The sequence below is a fragment of the Dipteris shenzhenensis genome, chromosome 17 (genome assembly GCF_047967505.1).
Source record: "Dipteris shenzhenensis isolate YYH24624 ecotype China chromosome 17, Dip_SZ_1.0, whole genome shotgun sequence".
Taxonomy (NCBI): Eukaryota; Viridiplantae; Streptophyta; class Polypodiopsida; order Gleicheniales; family Dipteridaceae; genus Dipteris; species Dipteris shenzhenensis.
This window is the reverse complement of record NC_141612.1, coordinates 52,475,927-52,497,177: the sequence shown is the minus strand read 5'-3', so window position 1 is coordinate 52,497,177 and position 21,251 is coordinate 52,475,927. Positions and strand designations below refer to the sequence as shown.

Sequence of the window (21,251 nt, the reverse complement as noted above, 5' to 3'; positions counted from 1 at the left end):
ACATAGTAGAGAGAGTGTATCCCAGCTTATTGACTCACATGGGGTTTTACAGACAGAGCCTGATGATGTCTTACGCATAGCTTCAGATTTCTATGGCACCCTTCTTACTGCTGATCCTGAGACACATGATAGAGAGGATGCTAGACAGGCTATTTGGCAGAGCATCCCTGTGTTGGTGAATCCGGGTATGCATGTTCTACTCGATGCACCTTTCACCAACACAGAGTTCAGGACTGCACTTTCAGCCCTTCACAAGGGCAAGTGCCCAGGTTCGGATGGCCTCACCCCGTCTTTTTTCATTGCATTTTGGGAGATGATTGGAGACTATATTACTTCAGACCTGTAGGCCATTTGGAACTCTGGCGAGATGCGTGGGTCGCTTACAGAGGGTCTCATCCACCTTATCCCAAAAGGAGGTTGCAGAAATTTAGTGTCCTAGTGGAGGCCTATCACACTTCTGGGGACTTGTTACAAGATTCTGGCCAAGGCTATCAGCCTCCAATTGCAGCCACTTCTCCCTGATCTTATTCATGACACTCAGACGGGATTTGTGCATGGCAGAAGCATTTTTTATAACATTTTTTCTTTCTGGGAAGCTTCAGAGTGGGCCATGCAGAGTGGCCAGAATCTTGCCATTCTACTTTTGGATTTTAAGAAAGCTTATGACAGAGTAGATTGGGGTTTTTTGGAGGGCACCCTTCTACGCTTTGGCTTTACTGATGCTTGGATCAGAGGTGTTTCCTCTTTGTACAGATCAGCCCACAGCCAGGTACTTATTGGTGGGGTAAGGGGTCAGAGATTTCAGATTTCGAGATCAGTCCGTCAGGGATGCCCCCTTGCTCCTTTCCTTTTTTTGTTCGTGGCCGAAGCTATGAGTATCTATGTTAGATCTCAAGCTGACATCTTTGGGCTGAGACTTCCCATCAGAAGGGAAGAGGAGCTACTTGACAGTGAGTTGGCAGATGACACAGCAGTTTACTTGGATGCCACTCCACAGACGCTCACTTCTTTCAGGAGAGCATTGGATTTATTTTGCTTGGTGGCAGGGGCGCAGATAAATTGGCATAAATCCAATGGCTTTTGGATCAGTGATGAGGACACTCCAGTTTGGGGGCTTGACATAGGATTCACTTGGGTTCAGACGGGTGAGCCTATCAGGTATTTGGGCTGCCAGGTCGGCTTGGATATTTCTACCACGCAGCAATTTGCTCCCGTGTTGGAGAGCATCAGGAGGAAGCTCCTTTTTTGGAGCTCAGCCAAGCTGGATCTTGCCTCTAGAGTTGTGGTGGTCAACCAGGTCCTCTTGGCCACGGCCTGGTTTGTTTGTTCATGCTGGTGCCGTTCTAGGGACTGCATCATTCAGCCCAGAAGACCGATCAGAAACTTTCTCTGGAGTGGGCTTGATGGCACAGCAGATGCCTTAGCCAGGGTGGCTTGGGAGACCCTCATCCTCCCTACACAGGAAGGGGGTCTCAATATTATTGATCCAGATTTACAGTGCAAAGCTTTACTTTGCAAGATGGTGGTGCGGAGACTTATGCCAGGGCAGGAACCGTGGAAGGACTTTCTTATCAGCAGCAAACAGAGGTGCACACCTTCTTCAGGAGGAGATTGGATGAGCAGTGTTAGGTGGATCTTTACCACAGCACACCTCAGATCACCTTCGTCCCCTCTTATGGTTGCCATTCTGAAAGCTTGGGCTAGTTTCAGAAGCACTCTTCGGAGGATTCCTCCTTCCTCTCGGGAAGAGATTGATAGGCAACCCATCATGTGGAATGACAGTATTTTAGATGATCATGGCAGACCACTGGGTGCCTCACTCTACATGCAGTGGTCCAGGTGGGAGAGGGGACCTGCATCTTCTATGGGGTCTTGGAAAGCTTTCCGCAGGCTTCCAGAGGAGACCAAATCAAGGTTGACAGGACATCTCAGAGGGAGTGCAGGGAGGATCTTGCAGATTGAGGCAGCCCTTCCAGAGGTTTGGGTAGACACAGATGATATGCCACTCACTTCCTCCACTTGGGCTCGCTTCAAGTTTTGGCCTTTTGAGATGCACAGGAGGATGCTTTGGTTTTTAGTGTCTAGGATGGTGGCAGATTGCTCAGGTCCACAGAGAACATCTTGCTTGAGTCTGCTTTTCAGCCTATCAGGGTTGTAGGTCTTTTTGTGCAGGGATCAGATTCAGAGTGGTTCCTAGACCCAGACCCTCGGCTACTCTCCACCGGGTCTTGGAGGCTCTGGCTATATGAGGGAGTTCCCATCAGGTATTTGCAGTGGGACCCCGGAGAGTGGGAGTGGATTGAGGCAGGGCATCGAGAGAAGAGCATCCCCTTCTTTCATTACACAGTCAGTAATGCCAGGAGATATCAGCTCAGTAGTAGAGGTTGGAGACCTTCCAGAGTTCATCATTGGGAGACTTTTGATATCACTGCAGATCTGCAGAGGTGCTTCTGGAGGAGACTCTGGAAATCCCACAGGAATATAAAGATCACTATCTTCTTTTGGCTTTCTATCCATGGTGGGATTGCAGTGAACCTTTGGAGGTCCAGGTTCGGAGCCGACCCTACTTGCCCTCGATGCCTTTCTGCTTCGGAGACTATTCAGCATTGCTTATGGGATTGCAGACAGGCGAGGATGATTTGGATGGGGGTAGCCAGGATTTTCAGTCACTTTGCCCACTCCCCATTTTTTATGACATGGGGCTCAGTGGCTTGGCTTTCTCTTACAGGACCTCAGGTTTTCTATGAGAGAGTTGACTCCTCTCGGGCCATTTCGGTTCGACGTCATCGGATTGAGTCCTGTTCGTTGGATGTGGTACCACACCTTCCTTTTACAGCTGTACATGCCTCTGTGGATACTTCTTGGGAGATTCTAGCGAGCATAGCATCCTGGCATATCTGGAGAGCCAGATGCACAGAGGCTTTGGAGGGTACTCACGTTCATCCCTCGCACACATTGGCTAGTATCTGGACAGACATATCTGGACAGACACCGTACATACTTTGATGGCCGTATGGACGGGTATGCAAGGAGACTCCCGTGCAGCCTCAGCTAGGAGGGCTTCTTTCTTTAGGGAATGGAAGGATTCTCCTTTCTTCTCTGAGACTACTACAGGGTTGAGGTGGCACTTTCAGCCTCAGCCTTGGTTGTTTTCCACCTCATTCTGAGGGGGTTTTTAATTTATCCTTATGATTTCATGATGTATTCCGCTTTGAGCTTGCTCTCGCGGGTTTTTTCTCTTACTTAATAGAAGTCTTTTTCTTGGAAAAAAAAAAGAAGTATGGCCAGAATGAAGTTGAAATCAGGATACGAGCACTATGCCTTGTAAATAAGGAAAAATAACTGGCAGCATATATTTCAAACACACTAGATGCCAAAGTATTGGACCATGGGCAAACTGCACAATAAGTCCTATCCATGGCAAGACCCATTTGAGGGATGCACACAATTCAACATGTCCCAAGTGACAAATCCTAACACCTAGGAAATTAAAGGCTCAAATGGACGTTCCAAATCTCACCAACAAAAGGAGATGATTGACAAAATGCATAGCACGCTTCTGGATTGTGTCTATTAAGGGCAATGCTTAAGGATAAGAATGCAATTCAAGTACATAGATTTCACATTTGATTATCTAAGCTAATATTTTATTTTTAATTTTTCATTTACTCCTCAATCTTGACGTTGCAAATTTCCATTTTGCAGGATACCTTTGATCAAATCAGAACGCAGGTAGCGCAGTAAACTTTGAAAACTGGCCATGGTGAACTCATTTAGTCCAAATTTGTGCTCATAAAGCCGTGGCCAGAGATCAATATTTCCAAAAGAATATAACAATGGAATTTTTAAATGAATATACAGGGGGAAGAAAACTGGCAATAATATGCTAACACTGTTTTAGTTGTCATGACTGAATGCAAAAAGGTGTAGCTGGCTAACAATTCGATGCACAAATTGTGTCAATTGATAATAAATATATGATGGCTTCCAGGTTTATGGGATGCACAAAATTAATCACACATGAAGCAATACAATGCATCATGCTGTAACAATACGGGTGATCTATTTATCTTAGCAAATACCTAGTACCTTAAGACGAAGGACCATCAGCAATATCCAGCTTTGCTGATTTAACCAAAGTGGAGGGAGGCAAAGCACCACGCTTCCACCGAAAGAAGACACGTGCAGGAGGAACAGAGGCAGAAGGGGGGGCTGAAGCAGAGAAAACGAAAGAGCCATCTGTCGGAGCAGCAAGAAGAGGGGAGGAAGAGACATCAGGAAGAGATTGTACCGAACCCGGCTGTACAGACATGGGAGCAAGTACGGATGAAGAAAACTGTACGAAGGGGGGAGGCTGTACGACTGTACAGGTTGCACGGACGACCATACAGCAGGTACGGCCTGCGTAGAGGCAAAGGAAGAGGCAACAACAGAGGGGAGCGCCGAGGGGACGGGCAAAGAAGGTACGGCTGGGGGCGGCCTGTGCAGAGGCTGCTGCGCAGAAGGTACGGGCAGCAGCGGGCCATGTATAGGGGCTGACGGAGAAGGTACGGAAGAAGGCGGAGCAACAGCAGCAGGCCGCGGGCAAGGTACAAGGACAGATGAGGGAGAGGCTGAGCTCGCCATCCCAATCTCTCTCTTACACACATACTTTTTTTTGTGAAACCAGTAACTATATTATTAACATGAAATCAATGTTCATGACATTAGACTCTAAAAGAGAGCCTAATGGAAGAACTCAAAAACAGTCAGAAAACACTTCAAGGCTGGTAGCATCCAAGTCCCTCGCAGCATAACTAACATATAAAGACATGCTTGAGGGACACTCTTTTTTTTTGTGAAACCAGTAACTATATTATTAACATGAGATCAATGTACATGACATTAGACTCCAAAAGAGAGCCTGATGGAAGAACTCAAAAACAGTCAGAAAACACTTCAAGGCTAGTAGCATCCAAGTCCCTCGCAGCATAACTATCATATAAAGATTTCTTGAGGGACATTCTGAAGAAAGCATATGCGTGAGGAAACTGTTGTCCCATCCTAGAATGCAATCTCTGTGTCCAAATGGTCCATAGTACCCAAAAACGAGTCCAGTGAAAGAAAAGGAGGAATGGGGACATCTGAGATGAGAAGCATCCAAACATCCAGAAGAGTTTCCCAAGTCTGATAGAGGGAAACCGAAGCCGCAGCAAATGAGAGACATGAGTGATCAATATCCGAGAGTGCGGGCAAGACCATAATAGATGGGGAGCTGTCTCGCGGTGATGAGAGCAACGGGGGCAAGAAGGGGAAGCAATGCGACGTGCCGCCAATTTCACCCCAATGGAAAAAGCTCCCACTATACATCTCCAAAAGAAAAGCCTCTGTTTCAATGGCAATTTGGCTTTCCAAAATTTCTTGAGTCGTGATTGCTACCAAGATAAAGGCCTATCCAAATTCCAAAGAGTGTTGGCATGCTTATCAATCCATGGCGGTGGAAGAAGAAATCTGTAGACCATCGAGAAGGCCAGATTATGCATTGAAAGTGAACAGGTAGCAGGAGATAAGAAAGTCAGATTCCAGTCCAGCAATCTGTCCTGTACAAACAGTGGAGGAACAGGAACAAATGGCTGCAACATAGTTGTAAGTATTCTCCAAATGGACCTATGATGCAGACCCAAGGGGAATGTCCTGCAAGCTTGTGGAAATGAAAGCATATAACCTTGTTGATCCACAACATCTCCAACAAATCTTATGCCCAATTTCATAAGATTATATGCTTTAATAGGTGCCTGTAAAGCGAGAGGCGATCAAACACCTTGCTCCAATGGATGCTTTCCAAGCGAAAAGAATTACCATGATGAGAAGAAGCATCTGTCCATTTAGCATAAGAGAGAATTCTCTTCCAATCATGAATAAAAGCAGTTGAAACAGGACAACCAGGAATTTTCCCCTTAAATGTGGTCATGACTGCTTCCCAGTGATCTGTAATCCAATGTCCATATGCATGGGACGTCATGTTTCCACACATAGCTGCTAACATAATAGCCCATGGCTGTTTTTGCTGAAAAAAATCAGCAATCATGGTGCTCTTTCTTGCCAACATATGAAACTTAAGATTGAGAATATTCAGCCCCCCATGAGTCTTAGGTGAACAAACGGATTGCATGGGAAGTAGTCGCAAAGCCTTTTTGTGAGATTTGCTTTTCCAAAATATCTCCATAGCCTGGGACATATAGGAAGCCAAATGCTTAAAAGATCAGGGAAGAAGAGGCAAATAAAATTGCACATATGCTGCTTGAGGGACACACACACACACACACACTGACACTCTCTCTCTCTCTCACACACACTTTTTTTAAAAAGTGAAATCTTTATATTTCTGTGTGGCAAACCTCAAAAGAGGTAAAAACCCACCAATAAGTACAAGGAAAAATTTTACAAGTAAAACCTCAGAGCAAAAGTCATAAGGTAGCCAAGTAAAAAGTTACATATCAAGCTGGAGGAGGATCAAACACAGCATCCTCCAGCTTCAAATTGTTGCTCTGTAAAAACTGATGCAGTGATGAAACCACACCATCAATAAAAACAAGCTGTTTTTTGCCCTTGTGATTCTTCTTGATATAGGCTGGTACCCGAAATTTTTGAATCAGAGGGTCAAAAACCTATTGTAACATGGGATGAAAAGATTCCAGTAAAAAAGGTACTTCTGCATCCTGGACAGAAGAAAACTCTGGCATAGACATCAAAGGCAGAGAAGCTAAATCAACATCTGTATCTTCCAATGAAAAAGCTGCGTCTGATAAAGCAGGGTTTAGCATTTGAGCTTCATTCTGAGGATTAACCTGAGTAAGAGCAGGGGTAGCATCCTGAGAGAGAGCATGCATATCATCCTGTAAAATCCCCTCTGCAAGGGGTACATCCATATCCTGAGTAGAAGGAAACTGATGGTGCTTAACAAGGGTGCAATCTTGAGCTTCTTCAGCAAGAGGAAGATTTGCCTGTGATTTATCAACCTTCCTCCAGTAGTGCTTCGGAGCAGTAGAAGGCTTCGCCAAAGAAGCGATAGCAGAAACCGGAGGAGAAGGGAGAGTAACCTTGACAGCTGAAGAAGGAGCAGGAGGAATGGGCCTGGATGTAGAAGGGCAATCACGTGCAAAATGACTAACCTGTCGGCACTGATAACATGCAGTGGGAAAAGATGCAAAATGCAGCTTGATGCGCATCGGATGGGCAAATCCCAAATCAAGATCCAGAGTAGATGGCACGGGCTGCATCATATCCCACAAAAGCCAAAGGCGAACATCACGGGAGGCTTGCAAGAACTCCTGTCTCGGAACATGAAGAGGCCTTCCCAAAAAAGCTGCAAGAGTTGGAAGATGCTGAAGAAGAGGCACAGGCAGCGCTTTGAGAGTAATCCAAACCAGATAGTAAGTCAGAAGGGTAGCAGAAGGATCGAAAAGTGGATCCCAGGGCATGACATAAGCGAAGAAACCAGCCCCAGGAACACCAGCACGATTGACTAGCCGCTCCACCACATTAGTCGAAGAAGCGTGGGCATAATAAAATCCTTTGCCCAGAAAGACAAAGGATGAAATATAATCCGGATCCATTGCAGCGTCAGCCCAACGACGAAGTTGAGCGGCAGAAAGAACCTTGCCCATAAAGTAGAGACAGACTCCAAACTGCTGAGCTTGTCGAAGATCTGAAACCAGAAGGACAGAGTCCAAAGAGCAAACAAATGGGGACCTGATGAAGGAACATCTGTGAATATAACTGACGCAGAAGATTCAGCTGCAGGGAAGAAGAAGGGCCATCTGTGAGATCAAGCTTTGCCGATTTGAAAGAGGATGAAGAAGGCAAAACACCGTGTTTCCGTCAAATGAAGACTCGAGCAGGAGGAACAGAGGAAGCAGAAAAAACAAAAGATGGTTCGGGAGCCTGTACGGGCAGTACGGGCGGGGAAATCTGTACGGATTTTATAGGTACGGGCTGTATGGGCGGGGAAATTTGTACGAAGGGATCTGTGTATCTCTAGGTTTGAGCACAAGATTAATATTTTGTATCTCAATTGGATGCTTAGTTAGTTTCGATAAGAATTGATAGCTATATTTATTTTTGTTTACATTATGGGATAAGCATGTAGGCTCTCTTAGCGTCACTTGTGCTTTGTATTGGTCTTGTTATAAAGCTCGTTAAAAAAAGCTACAACTCAAAAGAGAGAGTTTGTGTGTGTGTTTTGGAGAGATGGATATTGATGCTTCTTGTAGCCTTCAATAGTACCAACTATACATGCCACATGTTTGAAAAGTTTTATCTGAATTGCAGAGGCTTTTGCTGCTTTGGACATGGCTGCAAAAAGGTTTCCCTTGATTGCAAAGTCTAGAGTAAGGGCACTACGATTGCAACTTATTCATGAGCAAGCCCTACATCGGTGAGCCATGGTATTGATGAATTTATGAACTTTCTTTTTGTCAGGGTTTGGCAAACATAATTTTTTATTTTCTTTTGTAGTGGGGAGATCAAAGTGGCTCAAGCTGCTTGTAGCATGCTCGCTGCACTTGCTTCGCCTGTACCAGGGGTGGACATTGAACTTAAGATAGATGCGACTCATCGTCATGCACGTACCCTACTCAAAGTTGGGCAATTTGGTGAGGTAGGTAAATATCATATAGTGTTCTAAAGGTTTCTTTCCCACGATCAAATTTGTTACTAAGCCCAGTTATTCATGTGTTAACTTCACTGTGGTTTTGGTCTTGGGTGTGTGACTTCATCATTTGACCGTATGTAATCATTGATGAACTCGTAAATTGTGTTGCACCTTGGAGAAATAATAACATGGAAGAAGAAGTTGATACTCTTGAAAGGAGTGATCACATCTCTTAAGGCTGTGGTTACCTCTTGCAATAAAATGAATATCCTCTTGGGATTACTGTGCCACCGATCCCGAAAAATAAAAAAGAAGAGTGCTACATCTGTTGGGACATTTCAAAGGGCATGGGGGGCTTTCCTTGATGGGCACATGGCTGAGTCGGTCTAAGGATGAGATTCAAGAATTGAAAGCTTTGCTTCGGCTTCTGAGATTGGTCAAGAAAGACCATCTCCAAGCCCTTTTTTTTCTGTTGTAGAGGCTTGGATTATATGTGAACCTTAAGAATATCAAGCCTTAATCTATCTATAAAGAGTCACAAGAACCAGGCTGACTCTGAGATTGTACTACGTAGATGCATGGATTGCTTGGTCTGCTTGACTTAAAATTTATAGATACTTGGCTCTCTTTGCAATGAAGATTGCATCCAATCTCATGTAATTTAGGGGGTTGGAGCCAAAATCACGTGGCACAAGCTGATTTCTGCACAAATACAAGATAGCAGTGATTAAATTGGCACCCCATTGTTAGCTTTAAATGGGTATTGCATTCTTAGGCATTAAGTCATATACTCAGTCCGCTGTGCAATGCATGATTTGAAATCTCATGCAGTGAGTACCTCGCTCTTGGTTTCTTGCTTCAATAAGGAAATAGTTACATTTCAAAATGATTTGAATGATTTGTAACACAGTCACTTGGCATCATTTCTCGTGGGGGGTCAAATAACCCCAAGTGGTAAAGTTTGCCACCCTAGTCATCTCTTCATACTCTCCCCACATCAGGTTCCATTCTACTCATCCCCCTAGGGCTTGTGCCAGTCCAAGGGGGGAATTCGTGTTTGTGTGTAAAAAGTCTTTCAGCCTCCCTTGGCTTTATAGGAACCTCGATGTTCCTACTTTGTCTTGTTTAAAGGCATCACCTCGATTGCTGATGTTATAGATGCTGCTGGTACTATGCTCCCCTTTTCTCTAGCCGCCACTAGATATGGATTGGGCTCTCATTATCGTCCTTTGTGGCGACAAAATACTTCTATGCTTTCGCCTTTTGTTCCGATTCCTCCTTTGGAACTCCAAGACCGCGGCTGGAAGATTGGACTTCGACTTCTCCAGGGTCCTCTTCTCGTCCTTTGAGGCTATCTCAGATTACTGTACCTGCATTGTATAAAATCCTTTTGCCTCAACCTTGGGTTTCAAAGAGAGGTGATTTTGTTTGGCGAATGCATCGCCCAGCCAAGTGGTGGAGGAAAAGATTACAGCAACTTTGGGCCTATAAAGTACCGCTTCAACAACATGTTTTCTTTTGGAGAGTTCTTTTGGGAGTGTTTCCATCTGGACAGCTATTAGCTCATCGACACATTGCTTCTGCACTTTGCCACAGATGTTCTGCTTCTTCGGAGATTGTGCCTCACTTGTTTTAGCATTGTTCGTGCGCTCGTGAGTTTTTTGATCTGCTTCGACAGCGCCTGCGAGCGAGATTCTCATCTGTTCCGTTTGGGAAGTTCTTCTGGCTATTTGGATTTTATCCATCTAGACCGGAGTTTCATCTTTTCTTCCTTTGGGTTCGCTACTAGGCACTATGGACTTTATGGACATATAGGAATTGTAAAGTCTTTGGTGATCCTACTTTCTCTCTGTTTGGCTTTTTTAGGCGTTCTCTACAGCAATCTTTCTTTGATTGCTTGCAGACCCGCTACATAGATCATGAGGTCTTTTTGGCATATACTGAAATTTTCAGTTGATGTAATTGTAGCACCTTATTTTGAGGTTGCTACTCATATAATATAATCAATCAAAGATTTCATCCAAAAAATGTGTGTGTGTGTGTGCGTGTGCACTTTTTACCATGAGAATAGTCTACAGAATAGACTATTCAGAAAAATTGAAAGTAGTGGGAAAACACGTCTAAAGAAGATACATCCAAGTCATCCTCACGACAAGCATCATACAGAGATTGTCGTAATGAGGCTCTAAAAAACTGGTAAGGTTGAAGCAATGGCTGCCCCAAGAAAACATGATTCCTTTGTTTCCTTTTCTAATATAAATACAGTGGTTTCACCTTTAAAAAAATGTGTGTGCGCTCTACTTAGTGTGTGTGTGTGTGTGTGTGTGTGTGGCAACCTGGATGCCATTTCTACTGTATGCCATTGCTACTCATCCGTTATTGTTGCATATGGATCATCTTGCAGATACAGGGCAGCTTCATGGCTTGCAAATTCCAGGGGCACAGCCATTCCTTGCACAGGCATATGCTGATGATTCATATTTCATGCCCAGGAATTCTCAAAGTGACCTCTCTCATTTGATGCATACTTTGAATGACTTTGGCCTAGCTGCTGGACTGCATATCAACTTTCAGAAATCGAATCTTCTAGCATTGAAAGAAGCTGATTGGCATGCACTTCTCTGGCCAGGCCACATTATTTCTTCCCATACCATTGTGAGGCATTTAGGGTATCCCATTGGGTGGAATGTTGCCCCTCAACAACAGCTTAAATGGGTGCTTCAAAAGATTAACAAGAAGCTGGAATACTGGCACTTGTCGACTTGGCCTCTACATGTTCGACTTCAAATAGTACAGTCTATCATTATGGCATATGTGCAAATTTATTTGCCTCTTCTTCCCTGGTCCTGTAAGCATTTGGCTTCCTATATGTCCTAGGCTATGGAGATATTTTGGAAAAGCAAACCTCACAAAAAGGCTTTGCGATTACTTCCCATGCAGTCTGTTTGTTCTCCTAAGACTCATGGGGGACTGAATATTCTCAATCTTCAGTTTCATATGTTGGCAAGAAAGAGCACTATGATTGCTGATTTTTTTCAGAAAAAACAGCCATGGGCTATTATGTTAGCAGCTATGTGTGGAAACATGCAGTCCCATGCATATGGGCATTGGATTACAGATCACTGGGAAGCAATCATGACCACATTTCAAGGGGAAAATTCCAGGCTGTCCTGTTTCTACTGCTTTTATTCATGATTGGAAGAGAATTCTCTCTTATGCTAAATGGTCAGGTGCTTCCTCTCATCCTGGTAATTCTCTCCGTTTGGAAAGCATCCATTGGAGCAAGGTGTTTGAATCGCCTCTTGCTTTACAGGCACCTATTAAAGCATATAATCTTATGAAATTTGGCATAAGATTGGTTAGAGATGTGGTGGATCCACATGGTTATGTGCTTTCATTTCCACAAGCTTGCAGGACATTCCTCTTGGGTCTGCATCATAGGCCCATTTGGAGAATACTCACAACTATGTTGCAGCCAGTTGTTCCTATCCCCCCGCTGTTTGTACAGGACAGATTACTGGACTGGAATCTGACTTCCTTGTCTCCTGCTACCTCTTCACTTTCAATGCATAATTTGACATCCTCGATGGTCTACATATTTCTTCTTCCACCGCCATGGATTGATAAGCATGCCAACACTCTTTGGAATTTGGATAGGTCTTTATCTTGGTGGCAATCAAAACTCAGGAACATTTGAAAAGCAAAAATGCCATTGAAACAGAGGCTTTTCTTTTGGAGATGTATAGTGGGAGCTTTTTCCATTGGGGTGAAATTGAAAGCTCGTCGTATTGCTTCCTCTTCGTGCCCCCGTTGCTCTCATCACAGCGAGACAGTTCCCCATTTGTTATGGTCTTGCCCGCACTCTCGGATACTGATCACTCATGTCTCTCATTTGCTGCGACTTCGGTTTCCCTCTATCAGATTTAGGAAACTTTTATGGATGTTTGGATGCTTCTCATCTCAGATGTCTCCATTCCTCCTTTTCTTTCACTGGGCTCGTTTTTGGGTACTATGGACCATCTGGACACAGAGATTGCATTTTAGAATGGGACAACAGTTTCCTCAGGCATATGGTTTCTTGAGAATGTCCCTCAAGCAATCCTTATATGATAGTTATGTTGCGAGGGACTTGGATGCTACTAGCCTTGAAGTGTTTTCTCAATGTTTTTGAGTTCTTCCATTAGGCTCTCTTTTGGAGTCTAATGTCATGTACATTGATTTCATGTTAATTTTATAGCTATTGGTTTCACAAAAAAAAGTGTGGCAACCTGGCCTTTGCACGTTCGTCTTTGAATAGTGCAGTCCATCCTTGTGGCATATATTCAATTTTACTTACCATTGATGTGTGTGTGTGTGTGGTGTGTGTGTGTGTGTATTGTGTGTGTGTGTGTGTGGTGGGTGACACATTGCTCCTACACTTTGCCACAGATGTTCTGCTTCTTCGGAGACTGTGCCTCACTTGTTTTGGCATTGTCCGTGCTCTCGTGAGTTTTTTGATGTGTTTCAATAACGCTTGCGAGCGAGATTCCCATCTGTTCCGTTTGGGGAGTTCTTCTGGCTATTTGGGTTTCATCCATCTAGACCGGAGTTTCATTTGGGTTCGCTACTGACATATAGGAATTGTAAAGTCTCTGGTGATCCTACTTTCTCTCCGTTTGGCTTTTTTAGGCGTTCTCTGCAGCAATCTTTCTTTGATTGCTTGCAGACCCGCTACATAGATCATGAGGTCTTTTTGGCATATACTGAAATTTTCAGTTGATGTAATTGTAGCACCTTATTTTGAGGTTGCTACTCATATAATATAATCAATCAAAGATTTCACAAAAAAAAAAAGTGTGTGTGGGTGACTATTCTTGTGTGTGTGTATGTAAGAGAGAGAGAGAGAGAGATCCTGTGCTAGCCCTCGTGCTCCCACGCTGCAGCTGCTTGTTTCTCCCTCAGTTTGACGTCCGTTTTGTGTCCATACGCTCTGTCAGAAATTTTGATTTTTTTTTTCGTACTGTCAAAAATCCGTACGATTTTGTCCATATAGTGAGGAAAATCCGTGCGGTTTTGTTCGTACAGTCTGGAGAGTCGGGAAAAATATGTGCAATTTTTTTGTCAGAAAAATTGAGGAAAAAAAAATCATACTGTCAAAATCCGTACGATTTTGTCTGTACAGTTCATTATGTTGGGAGGGGCTTTTTTGAGATCATCATGGCTGATGAGGAGCACCGTCAGGTTTTGCTGGAGCACTCTCCTCTTTTCTGTGGCTAGCAAATGGTCCATATCCTGCCATGGTCTCCGACCCGGGATTATCAGGCATTGATTCAGCATCGTTGCCCTGTTTGGGTAGAAGTTGTGGATTTTCCTCAATGCTTGGCTTCTCTTCTACCTAAAATTGCAGCTGCCCTCAATAAGGTGGTATGTCCACCGCGACCCAATGGAAATTCAAATCACTTCTGCATTTTGTGGGATACGGATCATCCCACTCCAGCTTCATATTCGGTTACTGTGAATAATGTTTCCATGGGGAGTGCCATTTACAAGCTCAAGTGGGGGCTATGCCTTTCAGCCAATGCTTCCGGGCTATACCTTTCAGCATAATGCTCAATCTTCTTATCGGGCACGCTTGGACAGATGGTATCAGGTTGATCCATAGCATTGTGATGCCTTTACTTGTCAAATTTGGGTTGATCATGCTTTCACACATTCGGATGATGCTCCTCTTTGGTTAAGGCTTTCCTTACATGAATTTCTCACTAACATATTGCCTTGCCGAAGGCTTTTGTTGATTAATAATAGTTATCTGGAGCATGCTGACTTTAAAGCCTTGGTATCTGATGCTATTCAGCCTCTCTTGTCAAATACACATTGGTTTGGATTATGCCTGGCAGGCTTTTGTTGCTTGGATGCAAGCAGTTATTCGGGGTTATGGCAAATCCTATATGCAAGCCACAAGGGAGACTGTAGCACATGCCAAATTTACTTGTCAGAGTTTGACTGAGCTTGCTCATCTTCGCCCTTTGTCTTCAGAGGAAAGCATACTCTTATGTCAGGCTCAATTCTCTCTTCAATCCAATGATCGCAGAAAGCTGCTAAATGGGAAACCGGATCCAAACAACGGGCTTTTTTGGATAAAGGTTGCTCTTGCGAGCAATTCTTTAAGAGTTTACACTAGAAAACACAGGCTGCCAATATCTGTCGAATCCGGATGCCTGATGGTTCTTGGTCAATATCTCGTTCAGAGCTTGCTGATTTATGTGTGCAGCACTTTTCCACTCATTTTGGACATGTGGATACTCTTTCTGCTCGGGTCGTGTCTACACGTCAGCTTCTTTTGCAGCATGTTCATCCAATTCTGTCTGATGCTCAGACTTTGGAACTTGAACATCCCTTCACTGAAAGGGAATTGTCTGATGCACTGAGATCCTGTTGCAGATGGAAATCTTCAAGATGGGATGGTCTCAATGTTGAATTCTTTCTTGCATTCTGGGATGATCTTAAATTCACCTTGCTGCAAATGGTAAATACAGCATGGCAAAATCAGCAGATGCCTATGTCCTGGAAAAAGGGTCTTCTCAAGCTGATTCCAAAGAAGTAGCTATGTGATTCACTTGGTGATTGGAGGCCAATCACGCTCATGCCAGTCATTTACAACATCATTGCCAAAACGGTGGTTGATCGGATTAAAGGTTATTTGCATGGTGGGTTGCATCCCTCCCAATATGGCTTTGTTCCATGTCGCCATATCACAGATAGCATTGCCAATGCTTATATTGGGATTGAATATGCCAAATACTAGCAGCAGGATGTTCTACTCTTGCAGGTAGATATTGCAAAAGCCTTTGACAGAGTTCAATGGGATTTCATCTCGGAAACTATGCGAGCTTTGGGGTTTGGACAAAAAATGCAGCAGGTTATTTACTGGCTTTACAGAGATAGCAATGCGGCTTACGTTCTTTCTGGGGATATCTCTGATGAGTGGACTCTTTGTTGTTCGGTCCGCCAGGGATGCCCTCTCAGTGCTTTACTGTATGCCATTGCTACTCATCCTATGCCGCAATATATTGATCATCTTGTGGCTACAGGATCACTTCATGGCTTGGGATTGGATGCTAATCGCAGCATGGTTGCTCAAGCTTATGCTAATGTTTTTCTTTACCCCGAAGAATACGCCCCATGATCTTGGTGCCTTGATGCAGACCCTCTCTGTTTATGGTTTGGCAGCTGGTCTTCATGTTAATTTTCAGAAGTCTAAGCTGCTCCCTTTGCATTCCAAAGACTGGCATAGTCTATTATGGCCCGGGGATATCATTCCACCCATTCAGTGTGTTCGTCATCTTGGTTACCTTTTGGGGTGGGAACTCACTCGCCAACAACAAACTGATTGGGTTTTGGCTAAGCTTCGGAAAAAGCTTGAGTATTGGAAAATGGCAACCTGGCCTTTGCACGTTCGTCTTCGAATAGTGCAGTCCATCCTTATGGCATATATTTATTTTTACTTGCCATTGATCATGTTCACTAAGGCAGATCTTACATCTTTCATGTCTGTCTTTATGGAAATCTTCTGGCGATCCAAACATGGCAAAAAAAGTCTCAGGCTGCTTTTGATGCATCACATTTGTTCTCCCCAGATGCATGGCGGATTGAACATCACGGATATTCATGTGCACATTCTTGCCCACAGGGGAAAAATGTTGCTGCAATTTCTGCAAGGTGATCAGCCTTGGGCTCTTATGATTAGGACTCTGGTCACTCATATCAGTATTTGTGCATTTGGTCATTGGCAACTCGATCAATGGGATTTCTTTTTTGGCTGCACTGATGGCACTTTGCCTGGCTGCCCTTTTGTCTCCCACTTGCTTCTTGACTGGAAGCATGATCTTTCTCATCTGGAATGGAATGGACGGCAATCTTTGCTTGGGAATTCTTTGAGAGCTGAAAGCATTCACTGGTCGAAAGTCTTTCAGCCTCCCTTGTTTTTACAGGAAGCTCGACGTTCCTACTTTGTCTCGTTTAAAGGCATCACCTCGGTTACTGATGTTATAGATGATGGTGGTACTGTGCTCCCCTTTTCTCTAGCAGCCACTAGATATGGATTGGGCTCTCATTATCGTCCTTTGTGGCGACAAAATACTTCTATGCTTTCACCTTTTGTTCCGATTCCTCCTTTGGAACTCCAAGACCGGCTGGAAGATTAGACTTTGACTTCTCCAGGGTCCTCTTCTCGTCCTTTGAGGCTATCTCAGATTAATGTACCTGCATTGTATAAAATCCTTTTGCCTCAACCTTGGGTTTTAGAGAGAGGTGATTCTGTTTGGCGAATGCATCGCCCAGCCAAGTGGTGGAGGAAAAGAGTACAGCAACTTTGGGCCTATAACGTATCGCTTTTTTCTTTTGGCGAGTTCTTTTGGGAGTGTTTCCATTTGGACAGCTATTAGCTCATCGACACATTGCTCTTGCACTTTGCCACAGATGTTCTGCTTCTTCGGAGATTGTGCCTCACTTGGCACTGTTCGTGCTCTCGTGAGTTTTTTGATCTGCTTCGACAGTGCCTACGAGCGAGATTCCCATCGGTTCCATTTGGGAAGTTCTTCTAGCTATTTGGGTTTCATCCATCCAGACCGGAGTTTCATCTTTTCTTCGTTTGGGTTCGCTACTGGGCACTGTGGACTTTATGGACAAATAGAAATTATAAAGTCTTTGGTGATCCTACTTTCTCTCTGTTTGGCTTTTTTAGGCGTTCTCTGCAGCAATCTTTCTTTCGTTTGGGAAGTTCTTCTAGCTATTTGGGTTTCATCCATCCAGACCGGAGTTTCATCTTTTCTTCGTTTGGGTTCGCTACTGGGCACTCTGGACTTTATGGACAAATAGGAATTGTAAAGTCTTTGGTGATCCTACTTTCTTTCTGTTTCGCTTTTTTAGGCGTTCTCTGCAGCAATCTTTCTTTGATTGCTTGCAGACCCTCTGCATAGATCATGAGGTTTTTTTGGCATATACTGAAATTTTCAGTTGATGTAATTGTAGCACCTTGTTTTGAGATTGCTAGTCATATAATATAATCAATCAAAGATTTCACCAAAAAAAAAAAGTGTGTATGTGTGTATTTCTGCCTTTGGTCACTGGCAAATCAATTATTGGGATTTCTTATTTGGTCGCATCGATGGCACTTTGCCCGGCTGCCCTTTTTTCTCCAGTTTGCTTCTTAAGTGGAAGCCTATCCTCTCTCATCTGGAATGGCATGGTCGACAATCTTTGCTAGGTAATTCTTTGCGAGCTGAAAATATTCACTGGTCTACAGTTTTTCAGTCTTCACTGGCTTTACAAGAACCTCGCCGTTCCTACTTTGTTTTGTTTAAGGGCATCACATATATTGCTGATGTTATTTATTATGATGGCTCTATGCTACCTTTTTCTTTGGAAGCTACACGCTATTGCTTGGGCTCTCATTGTCATGCTTTGTGGCAACAAATTGCTTATATGCTTCATAGTTACCAGGGAACGGGAACGGGGGGGTTGTATTGGGAACGTTTCGGAAAGGGGGAACGTGGGAACGGGAACGGGAATGCCACGTCATATGACACGTCATCAAATCACATGGAAAGGAGTAGAAGGGAAGGAAGGAGAGGGGGCTAAGTGGCTGAGTGGAAGGGGGTGGAGAAGGGAGTGGAAGGGGAGGGGGCTGACCGGAGAAGGGAGTAGAAGGAGAGGCTGAGTGGAAGGATAGGGAACTGAGTGGTTGAGTGGAAAGGGGTGGAGAAGTGAGTGGAAGGGGAGGGGGCTGAGTGGAGAAGGTTCAAGGGAGTAGAAGGAGAGGGGCTGAGTTGAAGGGAGTGGAAGGGGAGGGGACTGAGTGGAAGGGAGTGGGAGTGGGAGTGGAGGGGGTTGAGTGGAAGGAGAGGGAGTAGAAGGGAGTGGGAAGGAGGGTAGAGAGTGGGAAAACCCCCCGTCGGCGGCTATATATGTTCCTGCGCAACCCTAAACTAGGAACGCCAAACCCTAGACGTTCCGGCCGTTCCTTGGCCATTCGGGCCACGTTCCCTGGGGTTCCCAAAACTGGAAACGTTCCCTGGCGTTCGTAACGCCGTTCCCTGGTAACTAGGATATGCTTTCGCCTTTTGTTTGATTCCTCCTTTGGAACTTCAAGACAGGTTGGAGGATTAAAGTTTGACTTCCCCAAGGTCCTCTTCTCGCCCTTTGAGGCTATACGGTGCCTGCATTGTATAAAATTCTTTTGCCTCAACCTTGGGTTTCAGAGAAAGGCGATTCTATTTGGCGAATGCATCACCCAGCCAAGTGGTGGAGAAAGAGATTACAGCAGCTTTGGGTCTACAAAACTCCTCTTCGGCAACAGGTTTTCTTCTGGCGAGTGCTTTTGGGCATTTTTCCATCTGGAGAGATGTTGGCTCGTAGACACATTGCTTCCACTCATTGCCATAGATGTTTGAGTTCTCAGGAGACTGTGCCTCATTTATTCCGATTTTGTCCATGTTCTCATGAGTTCATTGATCTTCTTTGGCAGCGCCTGCGAGCGAGATTCCCGACTGTTACTTTTGGGAAGTCTTTTTGGCTCTTTGGTTTTCATCCACCCAGACCAGATTTTTATCTTTTCTTTGTTTGGGTTCGCTATTGGGCACTCTAGACTTTATGGACAGACAAAAACTGTAAAGTCTTTAGTGATCCTATATTTTGGTTTTTTTAAGCGTTCTTTGCAGCAATCCTTCTTTGATTGCTTGCAAACGCGCTGCATAGGTCATGATGTATGTCTAGCATTTACTGAGATTTTCAGCTGACATAATTTTGGCTGCCTCGTTTTGAGGTCGCTACTCTTGTAATATAATCAATCAAAAGTTTTCACTAAAAAAAGTGTGTGTGTTTCTAGCTCCTCGCTTTGAGGTGGCTTTTCTTGTAATATAAACAATCATGGCTTTCACTATATAAAAAAAGAGTGTGTTTTGTGGCAATCTTAATAAGGAAACAAAGGTGTGGCAATCAGTGGATTAAGTGTTTGACATTTTCAAAGATGTGCAGGTGGGACACCTTCTGACTTCTAGGTTCCCTGGTTTAGTCTGCCCTCCTTTACAAAGCCTTCTGACTTCTGCTTGTTTCTAGCCTTTGCAGTCTTATCAGACATTAATTTGACATTATTTATGGCAGTGAATCGTTTGGGATTCCTTAATGTGTAAGGTCTGTACTTGGCAACCTGAAGCATTTCCCATGCGAATGAGACTTTGATGAAAGCTTATAACCCTGTCAGACCAGCCTAGATAGCTCAGGGGGCTCAGTTTCCCTGCTTATTAAACCACTACAGTGGCTAATTGCTCACAAAATTCAAAATCAGGTCTGACCTAAAACCAGGATTACATAAAGAAAGCTAGAACCAAGCCATTTTATAGCTCTTTCCAGTTTGCTTAGGGTCTACAGCTTCATTCTACGACCCATTACCTTTCCATAGGTTTATCACTTCTTTTTGTGCAAGAATCTGTTATCAGGCTTTTTTACTGATTATACATATTTTTGCAGGCAGCTTCTGTGGCGCTCTCTCTTTTCGACTTGTGTTACAAGTCTAACATGCAAGTCGACATTGTAACGGCACTTCTGCTACTGGCAGATATACACAAGGTGTGACTTTGTATCTTTTTGTCATTTTACTCTTCTCATCTAAGTCTCCTCCATACTTGGCATGTTTGTCTTAGAGCACAAGTAAATATCATTGGTCAACTTGAACTAATATTTGGTGCAATATGGGTTTTGCAGAAAGCAGAAAGCATAGTTAGTGGTCTGCCATATGCACTGGCCAGTCTGACTCTCAGTGAGTCATTGAATTTGGACATCCTCCATGCAACAGCAATGGTCACTTTAGCTGAACTCTGGCTAGGGATGGGGCCAAACCATGCTGAGCGAGCCCTGGCTATTTTGCATCAGTGCATGGCCATGGTTTTGGGCCATGGAGGTCGTGAGCTTCGAGCTCGTACATATCTTGCAGTCGCACGGTGCTACTTGTGCAATCCGCTATACTCAGGTTTTAAATCAGTCTGTATCTCAAAGTAACACAATGAGGCAAACACATTTATAGACACTTTGCAACTGTGCAGTCATCAGTTGTTGTCAAGTTATCTTGCATAACTGTTGGTTTCCTTGTCTACACGTCAAACTAACATTTATTTTCATGCTCCTACATGCAGTACACACTGATCCTGAGACTGTGCTGGAACCTTTGCAAACAGCAGCAGAAGAGTTTGTTATCCTGCAGGTCAGTCAATTGGGAATTTTATTCCAGAGTGTATGCCCTGATCCTTATATCTGTTGTGTGAGGAACAGAAACGTCTCTGTTGGAACCTTCCACACCTTATATATGTTATCAACAACACTCCGTGATTTCAGGATAATGAACAAGCGAGTGAAGTCTTTTACCTCCAAGCTATTGTGTTCAATGCACTTGAAGCAGAGGAAGAGAGAGAATGTGCAGCTTCTTTGTTCAAGAAGTACAGCTTGGCACTGTACAGTGCTCAGACCATGGATGCAGTTATTCTGCCATTGTGAAATACACAATTAAACACACAAGTAAAATTTTGCATACAATTGCTTCTGATTAAATTATAGCAGCACTCTTCTGTGCAACTATGTGGGCTTATTG

At 44.0% G+C, this 21,251-nt stretch overlaps 1 protein-coding gene across 3 annotated transcripts in view; it reads left to right on the top strand.

Moving 5' to 3' along the window:
- LOC147892283 (anaphase-promoting complex subunit) overlaps positions 1-21,251 on the top strand; it is a 191,470-nt gene that overhangs the window by 169,355 nt on the left and 864 nt on the right. For all 3 annotated transcript variants that reach the window (XM_087388196.1, XM_087388195.1, XM_087388197.1), the window contains 6 exons: positions 8,311-8,416; positions 8,497-8,638; positions 20,138-20,236; positions 20,372-20,636; positions 20,800-20,867; positions 20,999-21,178. In XM_087388196.1, coding sequence (XP_087244322.1) covers positions 8,311-8,416; positions 8,497-8,638; positions 20,138-20,236; positions 20,372-20,636; positions 20,800-20,867; positions 20,999-21,157 — 839 coding nt within the window. In that variant the 3' untranslated portion in view covers positions 21,158-21,178. The remainder of the gene's footprint in view (positions 1-8,310; positions 8,417-8,496; positions 8,639-20,137; positions 20,237-20,371; positions 20,637-20,799; positions 20,868-20,998; positions 21,179-21,251) is intronic.